The 22,795-nt window shown below is 43.6% G+C and overlaps 1 protein-coding gene across 1 annotated transcript; it reads right to left on the bottom strand.

Annotated features, from left to right (window-relative positions):
• Window positions 1-13,755: 13,755 nt before the first annotated feature.
• On the bottom strand, window positions 13,756-22,577 carry LOC121482498 (putative protein SSX6). The gene is made up of 6 exons (XM_041740401.1): window positions 22,509-22,577; window positions 21,767-21,881; window positions 21,303-21,401; window positions 18,598-18,647; window positions 14,786-14,921; window positions 13,756-13,856 (listed from the first exon to the last, which is right to left on the bottom strand). Exons 1-6 carry the CDS (start codon window positions 22,575-22,577, stop codon window positions 13,756-13,758), a joined length of 570 nt encoding a protein of 189 aa, XP_041596335.1.
• Window positions 22,578-22,795: the final 218 nt, after the last annotated feature.

Here is a 22,795-nt window from a genome sequence, read left to right as displayed (position 1 = left end):
GTTCCGCATCAGGCTCACCCCAGGGAGCCTGCTTCTCCCTATGCCTATGTTTCTGCCTCTCTCTCTCTGTCTCTCATGAATAAATAAATAAAATCTTTAAAAAATGTAAAGGCATATCTTCCTCTAGATGAAGATGGTAACCCAGCAATAGCTGTTGGCTTCCTTCCCCAAACCCAACCCAGAAGATGTCACAGAAAAGGTGAGAAGGTGGTTAGATTTCAGAATAGTTCCCAGCAACAAAACTCTTGATAGTTTGGTCCCCAGTGGGGGATGAGATGACTCAGAGTGGGAAAAGGTCAGAGGCCACAGACAGAGGGTAAGCTGAGGTGGAGCTTTCTAACCCTGTCCTTTTGTCTCCTCTTATTTTCTGGCTTATCACCTGTCTTGTAAACTCCAGAGAGCAGAAAAGTGGCAGGGCTGGCCCACTGCCAGTCTGAGGTGGCATGGTCACATTGAGGCATACCGGGGTTGGAAAGCTCATAGAAAATGTGCTGTCAATCTGGCCAGTAATTAAGCATTCTTCTTTTTACCCCCTAGGCTAGGGAACTACAGCAAATGACACCGCCACCCCTGAAGCCTCTCTACATTCTCTTAGTGCTGAGGCAGAAGTCCTGGAAGCTTCTTTGGGGAATCACAGGATGGAGAGGGGAAAGGATTGGCTGAGCCTAGAGGGCAGCTCTAAAAGTTCTCTACCCTAAGATATACCAACCTCCAAACCCTCAAGCTTACAAGCAGTATCCAGGCTACACATCTTCCCAGGAAGTTATATAGAATTGTTACTGGAAACTGTGTTTGCTTTTAGTAGGTGTCAAGCCAAAAGACGACACCAAGACAAAGAATAGAAAAAGGAAGGGTTGGGGCACCTGGGTAGTTCAGTGGTTAAGCGCCTGCCTTTGGCTCAGGTTGTGATCCCAGTGTCCTGGGATCGAGTTCCGCATCAGGCTTCCCCCCAGGAAGTCTGCTTCTCCCTCTGCCTATGTGTCTGTCTCTGCCTCTCTCTCTCTCTGTGTGTGTGTCTCTCATGAATAAATAAATAAAATCTTTAAAAAAGGAAGGGTTGTACTTGTTACAGGTATAGGAGAACACCTGAGGTATTTTCCAAAGCAGTCTCCCCGAACAACAAAACCAGGTTAGTTTTAAGGTAAGAGTGCATACATATTTATGAATGGGCGCGTACAATGGGGAATACAGCATGGAATTGGGGCAAAAGTCATCTTAAGGTGACTGAGTCCAGGTCAAAGTCACGGGGCCGCATCATTGATTCTCTGGCTCCAGATGGTCCAGTATCTGAGTGCTTATAAAGGGGTTTAGATCCTGTAAAGATAACGTGCTTCAGGTTGATGTAGAAAACAAAGGCAAAAGAAATATAGAAAGAAATTAAACTTCCTTACAACTTTACAGCCCATTGACAAGTACTTAGGACAGGGATTAAAAAAAAAAAAAAAAAAAAAGGACAGGGATTGACCTTCCTCCAGGAGCTCAAAAGCTTTAATGTTAATTCTTTGCTAGAGGCAAAAGGCAACCTCAGCTTGACTTTAGCCCAACCTCCAGGATCCTGTAAGTCCTAACATATAAAAATCCCTTTGGAAACTTCCTTTATCTCTGCCACCCCCCCACCTTCCTCCCCAGGATATATGTCTAGCAATCATCCTCCAAACATTTGGCCTACTGATATACATCTGAAGGGTCTCATGACTAAGGTTGTAGTAGACAGTAGTAAATGACCTTGTCTTAACAGCTAGCCCCCTCAAGGTCCTGGAAACCTTGCTTCCAAATTCCTTGGAGATTTATGCTATCGCTGAGCCCCTCTCAACTTGAAAGTATATAATCAGACACTTCTCACTACCCCAGTGTAGCTCTTTCTGCCCACGATCCTAATCCTATGCTTTAATAAAACCACCTTTTTTTTGCACTGAAGATGTCTCAAGAACTCTTTCTTGACCATTTGCTCCCAAGCCCTAACATTTCACATCAAGGTCAGTCTTCACTTTTGAATATGATTAGGTTATCTCCTGGCCTGATAGTGACTGTTCGGTCTTATATTCTTTTACAAGATGGCTGGGAGCCTACAATAACTTTATGTCAAGGAAACTATGTCTGTCTTTCTTTTTATGGGGACCCCAACTCTTTCTGCTTACAGAACTATTGGAAATACTGGATAGTAACTGCTCAAATAAATAATTCAGTGGGATAGGTTGGATTTTAAAACAGATGCATTTGAAAAGGCAAGAAAAGTGATCAGGAATGGATAGAGATGGAGTAAATGAAAGAAAAGCTAATTAAGAGGGAGGATAGAAATATAAATGTCTAAACCCATCTAATGGTAGCTTCGAAAGGTAGGAATGCTTAAATAAATAATGAGTGAAAAGATCTCAGACTTAGGCAACTTCAGATTTAAAGGGACCATAGTGTGCTGAGCAGAATAGATAAGACAGGCACATATATACACTGCCCTTGACACAGTGAAATTTCAGATTATGAAAGATAACAAATTATTTTTATTTTTTAAAGATTTTTATTTAAAAGTAATATCTACATCCAAAGTGGGGCTCGAACTTACAACCCCAGTATCAAGGATCATAGGCTCCAGGCACCCCTGAAAAATGATTTTTAAAACACCTAGAGAGAAATAATAGTTTACTTACAAAGGAAAATAATTTAACTGACATCAGATTTCTCAAACACCACACCAGAGGCAAGCAGACAAGATTGAAAGAAAGGAACTTTTTAAAAAAAAGATTTTATTTATTTATTCATGAAAGAGAGAGAGAGGTAAAGACACAGGCAGAGGGAGAAGCAGGCTCCATGCAGGGAGCCTGATGTGGGACTGGATCCGGAGACTCTAGGATCAGGCCTTAGGGCTGAAGGCAGGCGCCAAACCACTGAGCCACCCAGGGGTCCCCAGAAAGGAACTTTTATATAAGGTGGAATAAAGACAGTTTGAGGCATACAGGCTCTCAGAAGGTTTAAGACAGAAGAAAGCATGAGGAATAAAGACAACCACACAGCAGGAAAATTAATGTGTGGGAAGGAGAAATTTTGCACATTGCTAAGCAAGAATCTGCTTTCACCATTGACCACTGCTATGACATAAAGATTTCCCTTCCACCACCCTTGGTGAGTATTATACTGAGCTTTTAAATTCATTCTGTTGTAATTTTGATAATTGCTTTCTTTTGCATCTTACTATAGACTTACTGAATATTTAGGTGGCTACAAACTCCCAGAGAGGCAGAAATGGCAATGGAGATAAATTTTTTAAAAAGATTTCTAAAAAAAATATATATATTTCTGTTTTAGAGAGAGCACGTGGACATGCGCACAAGCGGATAGAGTGGGAGACGGGCAGAGGGAGGGAATCTTCAAGCAGACTCCCTGTTGAGTGCAGAGCCTGATGTGGGGCTCAATCCTACAACTCAAGAGAAATCAAGAGCCACTCAACCGACTGAGCCACCCAGGCACCCTGGCAGTGGAGATAATTTAAAAATGATAGCGTCACTCTAAAAGAATAACCAAAGGGGGAACATTGTTAGGTTAAATAAACTCAAAATTGAATTTAACCTGTTGGCAAAAAAAGAAAAGAGACTTCCTCTCCTTCACTTTTCTTTTTTTTTTTTTTTAAAGATTTTATTTTATTTATTCATGAGAGACACAGAGAAAGAGAAGTAGAGACGCAGGCAGAGGGAGAAACAGGCTCCATGTAGGGAGCCCCACGTGGGACTTGATCCCAGGTCTCCAGGATCACACCCTGCGCTGAAGGCAGCGCTAAACAGCTGAGCCACCTGGGCTGCCCTCCTTCACTTTTCTTCAAGCATTTCCTTGAGAAACCTAGGATTTGTAAATCCTTCTCTGCCCCTTTGAGACGTATGGACAGCTTTTCAAGACCTAAATAAGCTTGTTGCCAGCCTATAACCTGGGAATTCCTTTCTTAAGAGTGTTAGAGTCATCTCTTTGAAATGTGGATCTCAAGGAAGATAAGCACCCCATTTCCCTGTCACCTGAGAGTTTAGTCTAAGCACCTGGCTCCAAGCTGTAAGCACTTGCTTATCATGGAGATAGAAGTTTAATCTTTCCTCGGGATAAAGGCAATTAGCTAGCACAGATGGCTATTACAACCACCAGGTGAATTTAGGACTTGCCCGAAAGTACTTAGCTATCACCCTTGGATGCCGCTGGAAAGCCAGGCCAATGAGCTGCACACCTGGCCTTTTTGGCTCCTCCCATCACTTCTGGATTATATGAAATTTTGCATTGTAGAGGGTGTAATCTGGCTTCCCACACAGCTGTGGAAGGGGTCAAATGATGCAATCTAGAAATGTGGGGAGTTAATGCCTGTAGGGTACATTCTGACCATGAGAAAAAAGAACTGGGAGTTAGCCAGGCAGATCAATTCTCTCCTTCCTCCCACTCCTCAGGCACTGTTCTGAGCTGAATTTCTCTGTATACTCTGGAGACATCCTACACTTCCCAACGTCCATTTCTTTGGGATTCTGGACTTAAATGATGGTCATTCGAACGCGTGAAGCCGATGTTAAGTGTTGATTCTGGAGAACCCAAGTCTGAGCAGAGTAAAGTTGGTCCAAGAGAAAAAGGGCAAATAATAGGATTGGGGGTAGAAGTAAGAGATGCAGGCTGGCTGGGTCCAGGGACCTAGAGAGGGTCCCACAGGACCATCCAAGAGGATCCATGGCTTCACACAGGAATAGAAATGAGGAATTGGGGATCCCTGGGTGGCGCAGCGGTTTGGCACCTGCCTTTGGCCTGGGGCGCGATCCTGGAGACCCGGGATCGAATCCCACGTCGGGCTCCCGGTGCATGGAGCCTGCTTCTCCCTCTGCCTATGTCTCTGCTTCTCTCTCTCTCACTGTGTGCCTATCATAAATAAATAAAATTTAAAAAAAAAAAGAAATGAGGAATTGAAGAAGAAGTGAGAGCAGAGTTTACTGAATAGTATAAGTGATAGAATACAGCAGGCAGAGTGGGAGACTAGAAAGGAAAGGAGAGAGGGGGAGAGAGTCTCAACTTGGCTTGGGGTCTGAAGTTTCCTTTTTTTTTTTAAAGGAAGAGATTTTATTTTTTAAGTAAATTCTACCCCCAGTGCAGGGCTCAAACTCACAACCCTGACACCAAGAGTTGTGTGCTATACCAAGTGAGCCAGCCAGGTGCCTGGAGGCAGTTTGAGGTTTTTTATCAAGGAGGGTGGTCGGGTGTGTGTATGTCCTTTCAGGGACCCAGGAACTGGTCAAAACAAGGACCAGTGCTCAGGTGTCCTCCATAAGTCACTTATGCCTTAGAGCCAGGGATCTTAGCATCAAGGTGTCTAAGTCAGTGGTCTGGAAAATGGACATGATGGCTTGCCCCGTCACTCCTAAGATGCTATCTATTGTGCTAGAAGACTCCAAAGAAATCATTAACTCCATGACCTTTACAAGAAGGCCATATACTATCTGTTCTATAAGGCGTGTTGTGTCTATTTTGACCTCAAACTTTCTAGTTTGGTTCTTCTTTCCAGTTTCTCATGGCTCAGGTGGAAGACCCTAGGACAAAGCATCCCCTGACAGAAACTGAAAGTACCCCCTCAAGCAAGGACTGCCCTGAGCCAGCAAGACCCCCCCAAATGACTGACCCCAAGACAATGATCAATTTGACCTTTACTGCTTACCTGCATGTACCCACCCACTTTTACCCCAGATTTTCCTTATGGAAACCTGGAAGTGTTTTCTGGCAATTTGGAGGCAGTTTTTTTAAAGATTTTATTTATTTATTCATGAGAGACACACAGAGAGAGGCAGACATAAGCAGAGGGAGAGGCAGGCTTCCTGCAGGGAGCCCAATGCGGGACTTGGGACTTGATCCCAGGACCCTGGGATCACGACCTGAGCTGAAGGCGGACTTTCAACCACTGAGCCACCCCGGTGCCCTTGGAGGCAGTCTTTGAGACACTAGTCCACAGTTTTCCCGGTGAAATAAATTTCTTTATTTCCCCACCCCTCGATTCTCTGCCTTTGGATTTTGTCAGTGGCTAGTGGCCAAACCTGTTCTGTTTGGGACCCCTGGAGCCTGGTGCTCTTGCACTCACACACCCCAGCTATAGAACCAGTAGTAGAATAGCTTAAGGGTGATATTTTTTGGGGGGAGGGGAAGGTGGCTTAGGTGATTTTTGCAATGAATTGCTCAGCTCTGTAAAATATATACTTCCTTCACCACCAGTCTTCTCTATGAAATCTGCAATAAATTGCCCTTTTATAATGATGTTGCCTCGTGAAATGAATTTTCTTTTCAGAGAATAAAACATGGAGTCCTGTTTTAACATTGGTGCAAAGGAGCCTACAGAGAGCCTGGGGGCATGAACAGGTCTCAGAGGACCCAAGCCTGCCATGTGAAGAAGCCCAGGCTGGCCTGCTTGAGGATTAGACCATGGGAAGCAAAGAAAGACTCCTGCTAGCTGAGGCCTCTACCAACCTGCCAGCTGACTGCAATTGTATTAATCATCCCAGGCAAGACCGGTGAAAGAACCACTTGGCTCAACCTGAAGAGCTGACCCATAAAATCGTGAGCAAATAAAATGTTTGTTGTTATAAGGCACACAAAACAAAACAAACCCCCGCAAAACCATACCCCAAAGGAACCCACATATAGCCAGTCTACAAAATATTATATGCAATAATTTTTTTGTTAAGTATGCTTCATGCCTGATGTGGGGCTTGAACTCATGACCCTAAGATTTAGAGTTGCATGCTCTACCGACTGAGACAGCCAGGCGCCCCATATATACAATAACTGATGGGTTTCTGTATACCAACAAGAACCATTTAGAGAATAAAATGGAGGAAAATCACATTCATATAGTGACAAAAATATAGAACGTATCTAAAAACAGATGATTGGAGGAGGAAGGCAAAATAGAGCCTGTACATCTATCTCCCATCCTGCCCAACTTCTATTGATTTGGGAAGAAAACTGTTTTTAAGGATAAGTTTTTTTTTAAAGTAAACTCTACCCCCAATATAGGACTTGAACTCATAACCCCAAGATCAAGAGTTGCATGCTCTATCAACTGAACCAGCCAGGAGCCCCAAGGATAATTTTTTTTTAAGATTTTATTTATTTGGCACAGAGAGAAAGACAGAGACAGCGTGCGCACACAAGCAGGCCGAGGGGGCAGGCACAGGGAGAGTGAAAAGTAGGCTCTCCACTGAACAGAGGGCCCGACATGGGGCTCTGGGGCTCAATCCCAGGACCCCCAGATCATTACCTGAGCTGGAGGCAGATGCTTAACCTTTTGAGCCACCCAGGAGCCCCAGGTGAGTTGATTAAAAAGCTCATTTGTAGGGATCCCTGGGAGGCTCAGTGGTTTAGCGCCTGCCTTCAGCCCAGGGTGTGATCCTGGAGACCTGGGATCGAGTCCCACATCAGGCTCCCTGCATGGAGCCTGCTTCTCCCTCTGCCTCTCTCTCTCTCTCTCAGAATAAGTAAAATCTTTATTAAGAAAAGCTCATTTGGGGATCCCTGGGTGGCGCAGCGGTTTAGCGCCTGCCTTTGGCCCAGGGCGCGATCCTGGAGACCCGGGATTGAATCCCACACGTCGGGCTCCCGGTGCATGGAGCCTGCTTCTCCCTCTGCCTATGTCTCTGCCTCTCTCTGTGTGTGTGTGTGTGTGTGTGTGACTATCATAAATAAATAAAAATTTTAAAAAAAGCTCATTTGTAGATTCCCCTCCAAATGCTACATACACTGGCTGGCAACAGGCACTTCCTCCTCTAAGGTGAAGCTCCAAGAATTGTTCATTAAAGAAAGTGAACAGGGTATGCCTGGGTGACTCAGTGGTTGAGCGTCTGCCTTTGGCTCAGATGGTGATCCCAGGGTGCTGGGATTGAGTCCCACATGAGGATCCCTTCATGGACCCTGCTTCTCCCTCTGCCTGTGTCTCTCATGAATAAATAAAATCTTAAAAAAAAAAATTTGACCATGTAGTAGGCCCAAATACAATCTGGAAAAAACCATGCCCTCCAGCCCCACCAAATGTAGAAAAATGCAAAAGACATTTGCTGAACACAATAAAATGAAAAAAAAAAAAAAGGTTTCCACTAGGAAGGGGAAAACACCCTTAAAGATGATCTGAAGATGGCTGTTTGAGCAAACTTGTCTACCTCCCCACTGCTCTACTGAAATGACAGAAGAAAAAAATGTATGCAGTACCGTAAAACAAGAAAGGGTGCCATTTGGGGAGCAGGAATTGTGAAGAATTCCTTAAAAAGAGAAAGTAGGGATCCCTGGATGGCGCAGCGGTTTGGCGCCTGCCTTTGGCCCAGGGCGCGATCCTGGAGACCCGGAATCGAATCCTACGTCGGGCTCCCTGCATGGAGCCTGCTTCTCCCTCTGCCTGTGTCTCTGCCTTTCTCTCTCTCACTGTGTGCCTATCATAAATAAATAAAAATTTAAAAAAAAAGAGAGAAAGTAGCTCAGATGAGATCTGCAAGGGTGAAGGGAACTGGAAGCCAGAATGACCAGGAGGAAACAACTAAGAAGATGAGTATATCCAGAGAAACTTCAAACAGAGGGTAAATGGATGAAAAAGCAAGAACTACGGGGGTGTTTGAGTGGCTCAGTGGTCGAGCATTTGCCTTTGGCTTAGGTTGTGATCCCAGGGTCCTGGGATTGAGTCCCACATCAGGCTTCCTGCAGTAAGCCTGCTTCTCCCTCTGCCTATGTCTCTGCCTCTCTCTCTGTATCTCTCATGAATAAATGAAATAGAATCTTAAATAAAAGCAAGAACTACAATTACAACTAAAGGGCTAGGTGGGCCTTCAACACCCTTATACTGGGCAGAGGGCATGCTAATGACCATGAACTCCCTACCTCCTACATGGGAAAGTCCCCTAGGGTGTGTGTAGGGAATGCTGAGAAAGAAGTATATCAGAGCCTGGGGTACCTTTGGCCCCTCACAATAATAATGAAGAAGAGAAATGCATTTGTAGAGAAGGGACCATTTTTTTACAATGCTTTATTATTTTTTTATATATAAATTTATATTTTATTGGTGTTCAATTTGCCAACATATAGAATAACACCCAGTGCTCATCCCTCAAGTGCCCCCCCCAGTGCCCATCACCCAGTCACCCCCACCCCCTGCCCACCTCCCCTTCCACCACCCCTAATTCGTTTCCTAGAGTTAGGTGTCTCTCATGTTCTGTCTCCCTTTCTGATATTTCCCACTCATTTTTTCTCCTTTCCCCTTTATTCCCTTTCACTATTTTTTTAAACATTTATTTTTTTTAATTTTTTATTTATTTTTTAAATTTTTATTTATGATAGGCGCACAGTGAGAGAGAGAGGCAGAGATATAGGCAGAGGGAGAAGCAGGCTCCATGCACCGGGAGCCCGACGTGGGATTCGATCCCGGGTCTCCAGGATCGCGCCCCGGGCCAAAGGCAGGCGCCAAACCACTGCGCCACCCAGGGATCCCTCCTTTCACTATTTTTTTATAGATCTTGGATACTAGCTCTTTATCTGCTATGTCATTTACAAATAGTTTCTCCCATTCTGTAGGTTGTCTTTTAGTTTTGTGACTATTTCTTTTGCTGTGCAGAAGCTTTTTATCTTCATGAAGTCCCAATAATTCATTTGTACTTTTGTTTCCTTGCCTTCGTAGATGTATCTTGCAAGAAGCTACCGTGGCCAAGTTCAAAAGGGGTGTTGCCTGTGCTCTCCTCTAGAATTCTGATGGACTCTTATCTTACATTTAGAGCTTTCATGCATTTTGAGTTGATCTTTGGTATGCTGTAAGAGAGTGGTCTAGTTTCATTCTTCTGCACGTGCCAGTTCATAATGGACTTCCAGCACCATTTATTGAAGAGACTGTCTTTTTTCCAGTGGATATTCTGTCCTGCTTCGTTGAATACTAGTTGACCATAGAGTTGAGGGCCCATTTCTGGGTTGTCTATTTTTTAATAATAAGTTTATTTTTTATTGGTGTTCAATTTGCCAACATACAGAATAACACCCATCAAGTGCTCATCCCGTCAAGTGCCCCCCTCAGTGCCCGTCACCCATTCACCCCCACCCCCCACCCTCCTCCCCTTCCACCACCCCTAGTTCGTTTCCCAGAAAGGATACAGTCAACAAAACTCAAAGACAACCTACAGAATGGGAGAAGATATTTGCAAATGACCTATCAGATAAAGGGCTAGTTTCCAAGATCTATAAAGAACTTATTAAACTCAACAGCAAAGAAACAAACAATCCAATCATGAAATGGGCAAAAGACATGAACAGAAATCTCACAGAGGAAGACATAGACATGGCCAACACGCACATGAGAAAATGCTCTGCATCACCTGCCATCAGGGAAATACAAATCAAAACCACAATGAGATACCACCTCACACCAGTGAGAACGGGGAAAATTAACAAGGCAGGAAACCATAAATGTTGGAGAGGATGCAGAGAAAAGGGAACCCTCTTACACTGTTGGTGGGAATGTGAACTGGTGCAGCCACTCTGGAAAACTGTGCGGAGGTTCCTCAAAGAGTTAAAAATAGACCTGCCCTACGACCCAGCAATTGCACTGTTGGGGATTTACCCCAAAGATACAGATGCAATGAAACGCCGGGACACCTGCACCCCGATGTTTCTAGCAGCAATGTCCACAATAGCCAAACTGTGGAAGGAGCCTCGGTGTCCATCAAAAGATGAACTGATAAAGAAGATGTGGTTTATGTATACAATGGATTTTTTTTACAATGCTTTAAAGTAATCTCTACACTCAACATGGGGCTTGAATTCACAACCCCGAGATCAAAAGTCACATGTTCCACCAACTGAACCAGCCAGGCACCCCAAGAGGGGGTAATTTTTAGTCTATCTGCTCCATGGCCTGTCATCCCAAAGCAAAGAGGAATACTCAGCGCGTCCTACCTGCTTACAGAGTCTGAATCAGGTGCCCTACAGCAAAACCTTCATGTATTGTATGATTATAACCATTCAGATAAAACTGCAAAACACAGAAAATGTTGTCCAAAGCATCACTGGCCTAATTCACTGACTCAAAAACTATGTTCCCACAAGTACATGTGTCTCCTTAAGGGAGAATAAATCTCATCTTTTTAATTGAGGTAAAATTGGTATATAACATTATATAAGTTTCTGGTGTACAATATTATAACTCAGTATCTATATATCCTACAAAATGATCACTACCAGAAGTCTAGTTACGTTGCCATACAATTGACCTCCTTTACCCATTTTGCCCAGACCCGCTATGCTCTTCCCCTCTGGTAACCATTAGTTTATTCTCTATGAGTTTGGTTTTGTATTGTTTGTTTGGTTTATTTAGATTCCAGGTATGAGTGAAATCATATGCTATTTGTCTTTCTCTGTCTTGTTTCACTTAACATTATATCCTCAAGGCCATCCAAGTTGTCCTCTACCCTGAGACTTGGGACAGAACCTGAAGCTTAATCAAGTCCTCTCCCCTCAATACACACCTATCTTCCTTTTTAAAAAAGATTTTATTTATTTATTCATGAGAGACACAGAAAGAGAAGCAGAGACATAGGCAGAGGGAGAAGCAGGCTCCCTGTGGAGAGCCTGATGCGGGACTCAATCCCAGGACCTGGGGATCATGACCTGAGTCAAAGGTAGACTCTCAATCACTGAGCCATCCAGGCATCCCCACATCTGTTCTCCTTAATGTCTCTGAAGTCAGAGTTCCAAACCCATCCCTTCCCACACATGCAAGCTTCAGGAACTCTGGCAATAAATCTGACATCTGTCTGTTTCCGTTTTATCTATAATCTCTCTCTCTCTCTCTATACATATACATATGTATATACAAATATATATCTATATCTATATCTGTAAAATACAGGATGAATATTAATTGCACTTTCTGTGGTTATTAGAGAAGGTGGCCTGAGAAGACTGCAGTGAACCAGACCTCCTTCATTCCTGTAGACGGTGCTCCTGGCCTGGAATGCAAAGTCCTAGATTTGGGACCGTCCTACCCAGAGGTGTGACCTCAAGTGACAAGACAATATTCTCAAAGAAGCAGGTAAACAGTGATGCCCCTGCTACACATTCCCCAGGAGCTGACTCTGTAGGGAGGGTCACCCCTGTGAATAAGGCTGTACCATGGGGAACACGCTGGTCAGAGTTCATTTGTGTGTCCATATTTGTCTACTCCCCTGTCTCCTCTCACAGACTTCTAAATGGACCATCTGAGCTCCTGACCCTGGAGATCTTACAAAGAGCAAAGGCCAAGGTGTCCAACCAGCACCCACCCCAGGATTGGGGTATACAGTGTCCATCAAAATGAAAACTGGAGGGGCATCCCGGATGGCTCAGAGGTTTAGCGCTGCCTTCAGCCCGGGGTGTGATCCTGGAGACCCTGGATCAAGTCCCACGTCAGGCTTCCTGCAAGGAGCTTGCTTCTCCCTCTCCCTGTGTCTGCCTCTCTCTCTCTCTGTGTCTTTCATGAATAAATAAACAAAATCTTTTAAAAAAATGAAAACTGAAAACATCCCCCATTAGAATGTCAGCTCCACATGGGCTCGAACATTTATCTGTCTTGTTCCCTGAGGTTTTTCCAGAACCTAGGACACTGCTTGGTACACAGTACACGTTCAGTAGGTGTTTGTTGAATGAATGAACTCTTTGACATAACAATTCCACTTCTAAGATTGTATGCTAAGGAAACACACATATGCACAGGGCTCTGTGCACAAGAATGAGATGAGCAAACAGCTGAAACTTATGTTTATTAATTATCAATGACTGATGAAACGTAAATGAATAATGGAGGTTTGTACCACAGAGCACCTGCTGAACAGGAACAAGATGAAGGGTACTTGTCTGGGGTGTGCTGGTAGCAGGCAAAAGCAGGTGGGAGATACTTACAGTGGTACCGTGTATGTGTGTGTGTGTGTGTGTAAATACAGAGAAAAACATGTGCAAACAACCAGAACCGCTCCCAGTAATCACATCAGCAAAAGAGGGTAGTGCTGTTCTGGGCATAGAATAGCTGACAATACTTGTTTTCTAAGTTAAGTGCATGGATATACAAAAAGAAATATGCATTAAGTATATGTCTTGCTCATTAACAAAACTCTAATATCTAACAGAATACTTGGCAGATAGTAAGAGAAATCACGCTTAACTTTTCACTATTGTGAACTCTTGCTTGCTATACACCTGATGACTAGGAGTTCACAGCCATGCCCATGTTCCTGAAAGGCCACCAGGTTCTGCTTCTTATCATGGGCACTTGTCACATCCCTGAGGTTGAGGCAAGGAAAGAGAAGGAAAATAAGTGGCGGTGAGCTCCGATTAACCGATAAGTCAATACCAAACTCCTCATCCAGACCTGCAAGACCCCGAGCACTCTGGTTCTGCCCTACCTCATGATCTGCAAGCACCTCCCACTGCTCCTCAAAGAGAACCTTATGCTCATGCCACAGTGACTCCCTTACCTGTACTATGGGTTTCTAGGCTAGAAGAAGGTGTGCCCTACACATCAGAAGTTGACCTGGGGTTTGGGAGCCCACAGCATTCTAGGTAGGGAGGATCCCTGTCTATACAGAACATGGAGCAGAAAGAGCATGGGAAACCTCATCATTTAGCCTCAAAACTGCACCTCAAGAGACTAGGAGAAAGTAATGATTTGGGGGAACAAGTGACAAGATGTGATGCCAGTACCATAATGGAAAAGTACATTTTGCAGGTGTGTGGGTATGGACTGAAGGGTCACTTACAGAGTTAGTCCTCTTCCTCAGGATCACTGATCTCTTCATACACTACTAGGTTCTTCCTCTCCCGCAGTCTGTAGGCCCAAATACTATTCTTCCCTCTCTTGGGTCCTATGGTAGAGAAGAGGTGGTAAGTGGGGGATGGATGGGTTGGGTAGTGTTAGTCTCTGTTTTGTCAGATAAGGAGATGCCTCCTCCCTTTTTAGTGCCCACAGGCATTTAACAGTCTGTTTTCCACATCTTCTGGCTCAGAGAGGCTGAGATGTTAGACCTCCACCAATACACATCAAATGCCAGTTAGAATTTTAGATGCTGGCTCCTCCTATTGTCAGGTTTAGATTCCCAACCTCTTTACTTACCAGAACATTCATTCAGACCTTCATTCATTCAACCTATGTTTGTTAAGGGCATATTGTGTGTCAGGCATTGAGTTGAGGGCTGGGAATACAACTGTGAGTCAGATATGTTCCCAGGTTATCACAGATGGAATTGCCTGACGACCTTTCAGGTGGTCAGGCTTTCTAGATCTAACACCTTTGAATAGTTTGCGAACTGTGATTCTTTACTTCCATTTTCTAGACTAGGAATCTGGAGTTCAGAGATTTTAGAAGACTTGCCTAGAATCACTTGGCTTTTATATCAACGACCATTCAAATTGGTGACTCTGGAAGTCATGTTCTTTTTTTTTAAGATTTTATTTATGTATTTGAGAGAGAGAGAGTGAACGAGCGAGCGCATGAGTTGAGGGAGGGGCAGAGGGAGAGGGAGAAGCAGGCTCTCTGCTAAGCAAGGAGTCCAATGTGGTGCTCGATCCCGGGACTCCGGGATCATGACCTGTGTGCAAGGCAGACACTCAACTGACTGAGGCACCCAGGCGCCCCTGGAAGTCATATTCTAACATCCCAGCTGGAGCTGGGTGAGCTCCTCAGTCTGGGCAGGCCACAAGCCTGTCCAGGATCCATCCCCCATACTTAAACCACATACTTAACACAGCCAGGAAAGGCAGAGGAGTTGTTCCCACATAGCTATCCACCTCTTACCTGGTATTATCTCACTCTGTTGATCAGAGGTACTTGCTTTTCCAGGGAGGCACAGCACTTTCTGAACCTGCTCAAATCCAGGTGTTATTGGTATTGGGTCTGAATCCTCTTCTTCCTTCACCGTTTTGAGCATCACCTTTTTAATGTGAAGGTCACATATAAACAATATCAATGGCATTTCTCTAGTGCTTTAGAGCTTACAAAGTGTCTTCACATGCAGTACCTTGAGTAATGCCCTCAACAACTCTGGGAGATCATTATTTACCTAAATTATGAGCAACGTTAGAACAAAAGGGAATGGCCTAAATGAAGGGTGTTTCCAGGACTAGAATGTTTGTCTTCACCTTCTTTCCAGGCAGTCTTGCAAACAGCAAAATGCTCCATGTAAATGAAGTGTGGTATACAGAAGATTTGGGGAAGAATAGCATTCTAAGAATCCATGTGATCTGTGGAAGAAAGGAGGGGGTTCTCTAAAATATAAGGGATCACATGGAAGCTAGTAGAAAGCTGCTGGGAAAGTAATTGTATGAATTCACAGAGGGGACAGAACACTGCTGGAAGATGGTACAGGGGAGATGAGTACAGGGGAGAGGAAAGGAATCGTTCACAGAGATGAATAGATACAGCAAAGAAAGCAGCGCCAACCCTGAATAGTGAGGGGAATATTAAAAAAGAAAACCATAGCTGGGGGCATCACAATGCCAGATTTCAGGTTGTACTACAAAGGTGTGGTCATCAAGACAGTGTGGTACTGGCATAAAAACAGACACATAGATCAACAGAACAGAATAGAGAATCCAAAAGTGGACCCTCAACTTTATGGTCAACTAATATTCGACATAGGAGGAAAGACTATCCACTGGAAAAAAAGACCGTCTCTTCAATAAATGGTGCTGGGAAAATTGGACATCCACATGCAGAAGAATGAAACTGGACCATTCACTTTCACCATACACAAAGATAAACTCAAAAAGGATGAAAGATCTAAATGTGAGACAAGATTCCATCAAAATCCTAGAGGAGAACACAGGCAACACCCTTTTTGAGCTTGGCCACAGCAACTTCTTGCAAGATACATCCACGAAGGCAAGAGAAACAAAATAAAAAATGAACTATTGGGACTTCATCAAGATAAGAAGCTTTTGCACAGCAAAGGATACAGTCAACAAAACTAAAAGACAACCTACAGAATGGGAGAAGATATTTGCAAATGACCTATCAGATAAAGGGCTAGTTTCCAAGATCTATAAAGAACGTATTCAACTCAACAGCAAAGAAACAAACAATCCAATCATGAAATGGGCAAAAGACATGAACAGAAATCTCAGAGGAAGACATCGACATGGCCAATATGCACAGTAGAAAATGCTCCGCATCACTTGCCATCAGGGAAATACAAATCAAAACCACAATGAGATCCCACCTCACACCAGTGAGAACGGGGAAAATTAACAAGACAGGAAACAACAAATGTTGGAGAGGATGTGGAGAAAGGGGAACCCTCTTGCACTGGTGGTGGGAATGTGAACTGGTGCAGCCACTCTGGAAAACTGTGTGGAGATTCCCCAAAGAGTTAAAAATAGATCTGCCCTACGACCCAGCAATTGCACTACTGGGGATTTACCCCAAAGATACAGATGCAGTGAAACGCCAGGACACCTGCACCCCGATGTTTCTAGCAGCAATGTCCACAATAGCCAAACTGTGGAAGGAGCCTCGGTGTCCATCGAAAGATGAATGGATAAAGAAGATGTGGTCTATGTATACAATGGAATATTACTCAGCCATTAGAAACGACAAATACCCACCATTTGCTTTGACGTGGATGGAACTGGAGGGGATTATGCTGAGTGAAATAAGTCAATCGGGGAAGGACAAACTTTATACGGTCTCATTCATTTGGGGAATATAAAAAATAGTGAAAGGGAATAAAGGGGAAAGGAGAAAAAAATGAGTGGGAAATATCAGAAAGAGAGACAGAACATGAGAGACTCCTAACTCTGGGAAACGAACTAGGGGTGGTGGAAGGGGAGGTGGGCAGGGGGTGGGGGTGACTGGGTGAAGGGCACCGAGGGGGGCACTTGATGGGATAAGCACTGGGTGTTATTCTATATGTTGGCAAATTGAGCACCAATAAAATATAAATTTATAAAAAAATAAATTGAAAAAATAAAATTATGTCATATGTTATGCAAGTTACCTATCAATAAAAACTACATTTTGCCTGGTTTAAAAAAAAATGAAAGGGAATAAATGGGAAAGGAGAAAAAATGAGTGGGAAATATCAGAAAGGGAGACAGAACATGAGAGACTCCTAATTCTGGGAAATGAACAAGGGGTGGGGAAGGGAAGTGGGTGGGGGGTGGGGGTGATGACTGGATGATGGGCACTGAGGGGGGCACTTGGAGGGATGAGCACTGGGTGTTATGCTATATGTTGGCAAACTGAAATCCAATTAAAAAAATAAATAAAATAAATAAATAAAAAAAAAGCGCCAGATGTCACATCCTGTCCTACCTTGGCAAGAATGTTTAATGTGGAATTAGGCAAAATGGTTCCTGTACCAATATTGCTGCTGTAGGGGTGCATCACTTACCAACAATCTTTTATTTTATTATATTTTTTGTTAAAGATTTTATTTATTTCTGAGAGAGAGAGAGAGAGAGGCAGAGACACAGACAGAGGGAGAAACAGGCTCCATGCAGGGAGCCCAACATGAGACTCGATCCCAGGATCACGTGATCCAGGATCATGCTCTGGGCTGAAGGCAGCGCCAAACTGCTGAGCCACCAGGGCTGCCCACTGACCAACAATCTTAAGCTACCTTTCATTCAGTCCCCTCATTTATGAAACAGTGAACAACAAAAGAAAGCTAAGTCAAAGTACAACTTTTCAATGTGCTAATTAATGAAAATGAATACTTTGTCTTATGATTGTTCTTTGAATGGTCTCAATGGTCTACATACTGGCAATCCAACTTCCAGAGCCCTTTACCTTCCAGAGTTTCATCTACAATTGCAGAATCACTTAGTCAATAAAAAATTCAGGCACCTCAGAGGGTCCCCCTGGGCTGGGGACTGAGGCTTCACAGATGCCTCAGGTGCAGACAAGACTGGAAAGGAGCTCACGGTAGGGAGGGGCTGACAGCCCAGGCCATTTCCAAGCCACGTGAGACTGGCCCTGCCACAGAGCAGAAGGGAGCTGGTACTTCTGTTGCAAGAGTGGGTGTCTAAATGAAAACATCAGCAGCTTCTGTGGGGTAAAGCCCTTTGGGGGGAACCCTTGAACTTCATACACACATGAAAAGGTTCATGAGCTGGAAAATAATTTCTGGCTTTTAATTGTCCTGTGATTCATTAACAGTGTCTAGCAAGAACAATAACCCCCTTAAAAAAAGAAATGTTTAAAATGTACAGATTATTACCATTGCCACTGTGGTCTCAGGCAAATTACTTAAAATCTCTGTACCACAATATCCTCATCTTTATGATTAGTTATTATTATTATTATCCTCATTATCTGGGAATACTGATAGGAAAATGTCATAGAAGTTTTCTGAAGGATTAAAGAAATTAATCCTTGTGAATTGCTTAAAATAATATCGGATATCACTATGAAAACAAAAGAAGTATCGGCTACCACAATTGCTACTCATTAAGCTATTGATGATGCTACATCAGGAATTGTGATAAAGGGATCAGGAAAGGGAGGCAGTGAGGGCCAGGGTATATTCAATATTCTCCCACTCTTACCAATATTCACATCCGTGGAGAAACAGTCTGTTTTTTTATTTAGATTTGGGAGATACTCACCTTCTGGTGTTTTCTCTTTTTCACATTGGAAACCTCCTGAAGAGGTTCATCTAAAAAAAAGTGATAAATGGTCATTTTACTTCGTTGGCAAATATTCCCAAACTCCAGAGACTCATATAGTATCAGGGAATTCTGCAGGAAAGGGTTATGAGTCCACTCATTATCCAGAAGTTATTTTGAGGCTGGCTTTTGAATTATCTTTATTTTTTATTTTATTTTTTTAAAAGATTTTATTTATTCATGAGAGACACAGAGAGAGAGGCAGAGACACAGGCAGAGGGAGAAGCAGGCTCGCAGGGAGCCTGACGTGAGACTTGATCCCAGGTCTCCAGGATCACGCCCTGGGCTGAAGGCAGGCGCTAAACTGCTGAGCCACCCAGGGATCCCCTTGACTTATCTTTAAATCATGGTTTATTCATTTATTTGTGGTGCCATTCATAATTTCCTTTTGATGATTTATAAAATGTGAACCAAACCCCATCACTGCCCCATCCTATTCTAGTATATATTTCTTACTTCTCCCCCCTAAAGAAATTAAACTGATTGAATTAATTAAATTAAATTGATCGCTTTCACTTAAAGTTATGTGGCAACAAAAATCACTATCCACTTAAGCCAGGTTAATTTTATAGTATGCCAATTAAACTTCAACAAAGCCATCAAGTGTATGAGGAACCCTGGATGATTTAGCCCAGTGAATCTGAAATGTTTCTAGAATAAAGTTACTCCTTTAGTGTCAGAAACTTTGTAGATTCTCAAGCACTAGATTTTCAGCCCTCTCAGTCATTTTGGGAGCCTGTGGAATCTGGCCTATTTTCCTAGAGTCATAGGTCTATTGGAGACAGTTTGAAAATTCTGACTCTGCTTACCACTGTGCTGTCAGAGCAGAAGAGAAGTGAATACATTTCATCCCTTTATAGTGAGTACACACACGATCAAATACACAAAGATTTCTAGAATCTGCTACCTTTTTCACCATATGTTACCTCTGCTCACTGATAAGGAGAAAAGCTCAATGTGTAGAGGATCACTTTCTCAGACCCTCTCCCAGGCTCAACAGATAGAATCAGGTTTGATTAGGAGCAAGAAGACTATCTGGTTTTGGTAAAACAGGAAAATAGCTGTTTCACTTCATAATATATTAATCACTCTTTAAGATATTTATCGAGTACCTATACCCTATTATGAAATTGAGCCTGGAAGTTTTTTGTGGATTTATACCTTTTTAATTTCAATGTTATTTTTTTTCAATGTTATTTTTAAAAAATATTTTATTTACTTATTTGAGAGAGAGAGAAAGCACGGGCTAGCACAAGCAGGGTGAGGGAGAGGGATAACCAGACTCTGTGCTGAGCGTGGAGCCCAATGTGGGGCTAGATCCCATGCCTGGGTGGCTCAGTGGTTGTGTCTGCCTTTGGCTCGGGTCGTGATCCCCAGATTGTGGGGATCATGACTCAAGGATATCATAATAAATATATATAAATAAACAAATATTTATTCATGAGACACAGAAAGAGAGGCAAAGAAACAGGCAAAGGGAGAACAAGGCTACCATGCAGGTAGCCCCATGTGGGACCCGATCCCGGGACACCAGGATCATGCCCTGAGCCAAAGGCAGACGCTCAACCGACTGAGCCACCCAGGCGCCCCTACATTTTTTAAAGAAGTAGTTTCTGTGACCAACGTGGGGCTTGAATTCATAACCCTGAGATCAAGGGTCACATGCTTTACTGACAGCCAGGTGCTCCTCCACATGGATTTATGCTTAAATTAAATTTTAAAAAATATTTACATATTTATTTGTTAGAGAGAGAAAGAGAGAGTGCACACTGAGGGAGAGGGAGAAGGAGAGAGAAGCAGACTCCCCGCTAAGCAGGGAGCCTGATACGATGCTTGATCCCAGGATTCCGGGGTCAAGACGAGCCAAATGCAGATGCTTAACCCATTAAGCTACCTACATGCCCCAAATTAAATTTTTCTTAATTGTCCTGTTATTCATTAACAGAGTTTAGCAAGAACAATAACTCCTTTAAAAAAATAAATGTTTCGGGCACCCCAGGTGGCTCAGCAGTTTAGCCTGCTTTCAGCCCAGGGCGTGATCCTGGAGACCCGGGATCGAGTCCCATGTCAGGCTTCCTGCATGGAGTCTGCTTCTCCCTCTGCCTGTGTCTCTGCCCCTCTGTGTGTGTGTGTGTGTGTGTGTCTCATGAATAAATAAATAAAATCTTAAAAAAATAAAAAAAGAAATGTTTCAAATGTACAGAAAATTATGGAGAATAATATTGGAAACGCATGCCTATTTACCACTGAGTCTAGTCAGAACTTACCATATACCACAGCTACTTCAGATTATTTTTAGATCTTTATTCAAAATATAACACTATAAACAATTCACAGCTGAAGCCATCTGTGCAGTCCTCTCTGATCCCTGACCTCCTTCCTTATGCACTCCTGAATTTGATGGGTTTTATTCTCATTCAGGTTTTTATACATTTACCATTTACTTATTAGCCATAAAAATATATACTCTTGCATGCTTTAGGATTTTATATGAATGGCCTCTGACCACGCTTAACCTACATACAACTTTTCTCACTCAGCCACAATGCTTTGGAGGTAACAAACTCTGAGACTCCTTCCCTAGAACTGGACCCCAAAGCAGCTGGGCTTCAGGAGACTCTCCCCAGGCCCTTCCTTCCACTCACTCTGATTCCTGTGGTTCTCATTTTCATCAGAATCATGCCTCTTGGATTTTATGGCACGTTTTTTAGGACACATGAAGGCTGGGAGGGTGGCCCTGAGACCTAGAAAGAAGCAAAAATATTTGTTCCTTAAGAGACAGCCCAAGAGGAGGAATGCAAGATAGAATCCTGGGAGGCAGCAGAGGCAGGCAAGCTTATGAGCTAGGGGATTCCAAACAAGGGTAAGCAGAAGAGAAACATGCAAGATCTAGGTCTGAGCATCTTTGTGGCCACTCCAGGCCCGCAGTCCTGCACAGAATATAAAACAGCAGAGCGTCCCAAAGCTGCCCTAGGATCCCACCCCCCACCCCCGCACAAAAGGAAGGTGTAGGACACTTGCTGCAGCCTAGGAAGAAGCCATGGCATGTAAAGGGACTGAGGGATGGTCACGTGTTCACAAGCTTGTCTGCACCCAAACTGTCTGTTACCTAGACCAGTCATGGTGTCATAGTTTCTCTTCATGTACACATAGGTGATTTTATCTGAGTAGCCAAGCTTTGCCCATTCTTGCTTAGAGAAGTATTTGGAAATATCCTTGAAAGCCTGGGAAAGAAAAATAAATAAATCTTAGCAGCAAGTCAGCTAAACATATCTGATCATCAGCTGAGGTCTCTTTCTCTGCTACAGGTCCATGTTGGATCTGTGAACTGGGGCTAATAATCCCTCCCGGTTAATGTCAAGGCTAACGGAGAGAACATGGATAGGGGTGCCTGAGTGTCTGTCTTTGGCTCAGGGCCTGATCCCGGATCCTGGATCCGGGGATCGAGGCTCACATCGGGACTCCCTGCAGGGAGTCTGCTTCTCCCTCTGCCTGTATCTCTGCCTTTTCCTCTGTGTCTCTCATGAATAAATAAATAAAATCTTAAAAAAAAAAGAACATAGGTAACATTCCCTACCCTCTCCTCAGGCATGCAGTAGATGCTTAATGCTGGTAGCATGCTCTTTCACTTTCCAGAATGGAGTGAGAGTCACCAAATGCAGTGCAAGGTCACAGACCTATTGTCTCCAGAGATGTTAGGTGAGGATAGAGTGAAGGTGGGAAGCTCCTGAGGCTCTGGATTTCCCCGACACCCTGATCCCTTTCCCCAGTGCCTCTGACCTCACCTCCTCAGAAATCTAGTCTGTCTAGTGTCCCCTGGGCCATCCCTCTACCCCCTCCAGATCCCTTACCTTGCATTTCTTCTCTGATTTCTGGGTATCCTCCCTGGAGCTCTTTGCAAAGGAGCTGCCTTTATTCATGGTGCTGGGAATGGTCTGATCCCGAAAGGACAGAACCTAATCTCTCTAGCCACAATGCCAAAGATCCTGAGGAAGGGAGAAAGCACTGAAGGTAAGTTATATCCAGTTAATCACATGGAATCAAGGTTCTACTTTTCTCCATCCTGGGTTTATCTGTTCCTGAGAAAGGATGCGGGGGGGGGGGGGGGGACAAAAAACAAACAAATAGGGGGTGGGAG

This window comes from Vulpes lagopus, chromosome X (genome assembly GCF_018345385.1).
Source record: "Vulpes lagopus strain Blue_001 chromosome X, ASM1834538v1, whole genome shotgun sequence".
Lineage (NCBI taxonomy): Eukaryota > Metazoa > Chordata > Mammalia > Carnivora > Canidae > Vulpes > Vulpes lagopus.
Note: the sequence above shows the minus strand (reverse complement) of the source record. Positions and strands in the feature narration are given on the sequence as shown.

Excerpts from the sequence above, each read along its gene's own strand:
- LOC121482498 (XM_041740401.1), bottom strand. The coding sequence starts at position 22,577 with ATGAATAAAGGCAGCTCCTTTGCAAAGAGCTCCAGGGAGGATACCCAG. Across the intron at positions 21,882-22,508 it reads AATCAGAGAAGAAATGCAAG|GCTTTCAAGGATATTTCCAA; the intron begins GTAAGGGATCTG and ends TTTCTTTCCCAG. Across the intron at positions 14,922-18,597 it reads AAAAGAGAAAACACCAGAAG|GTGATGCTCAAAACGGTGAA; the intron begins GTGAGTATCTCC and ends CACATTAAAAAG.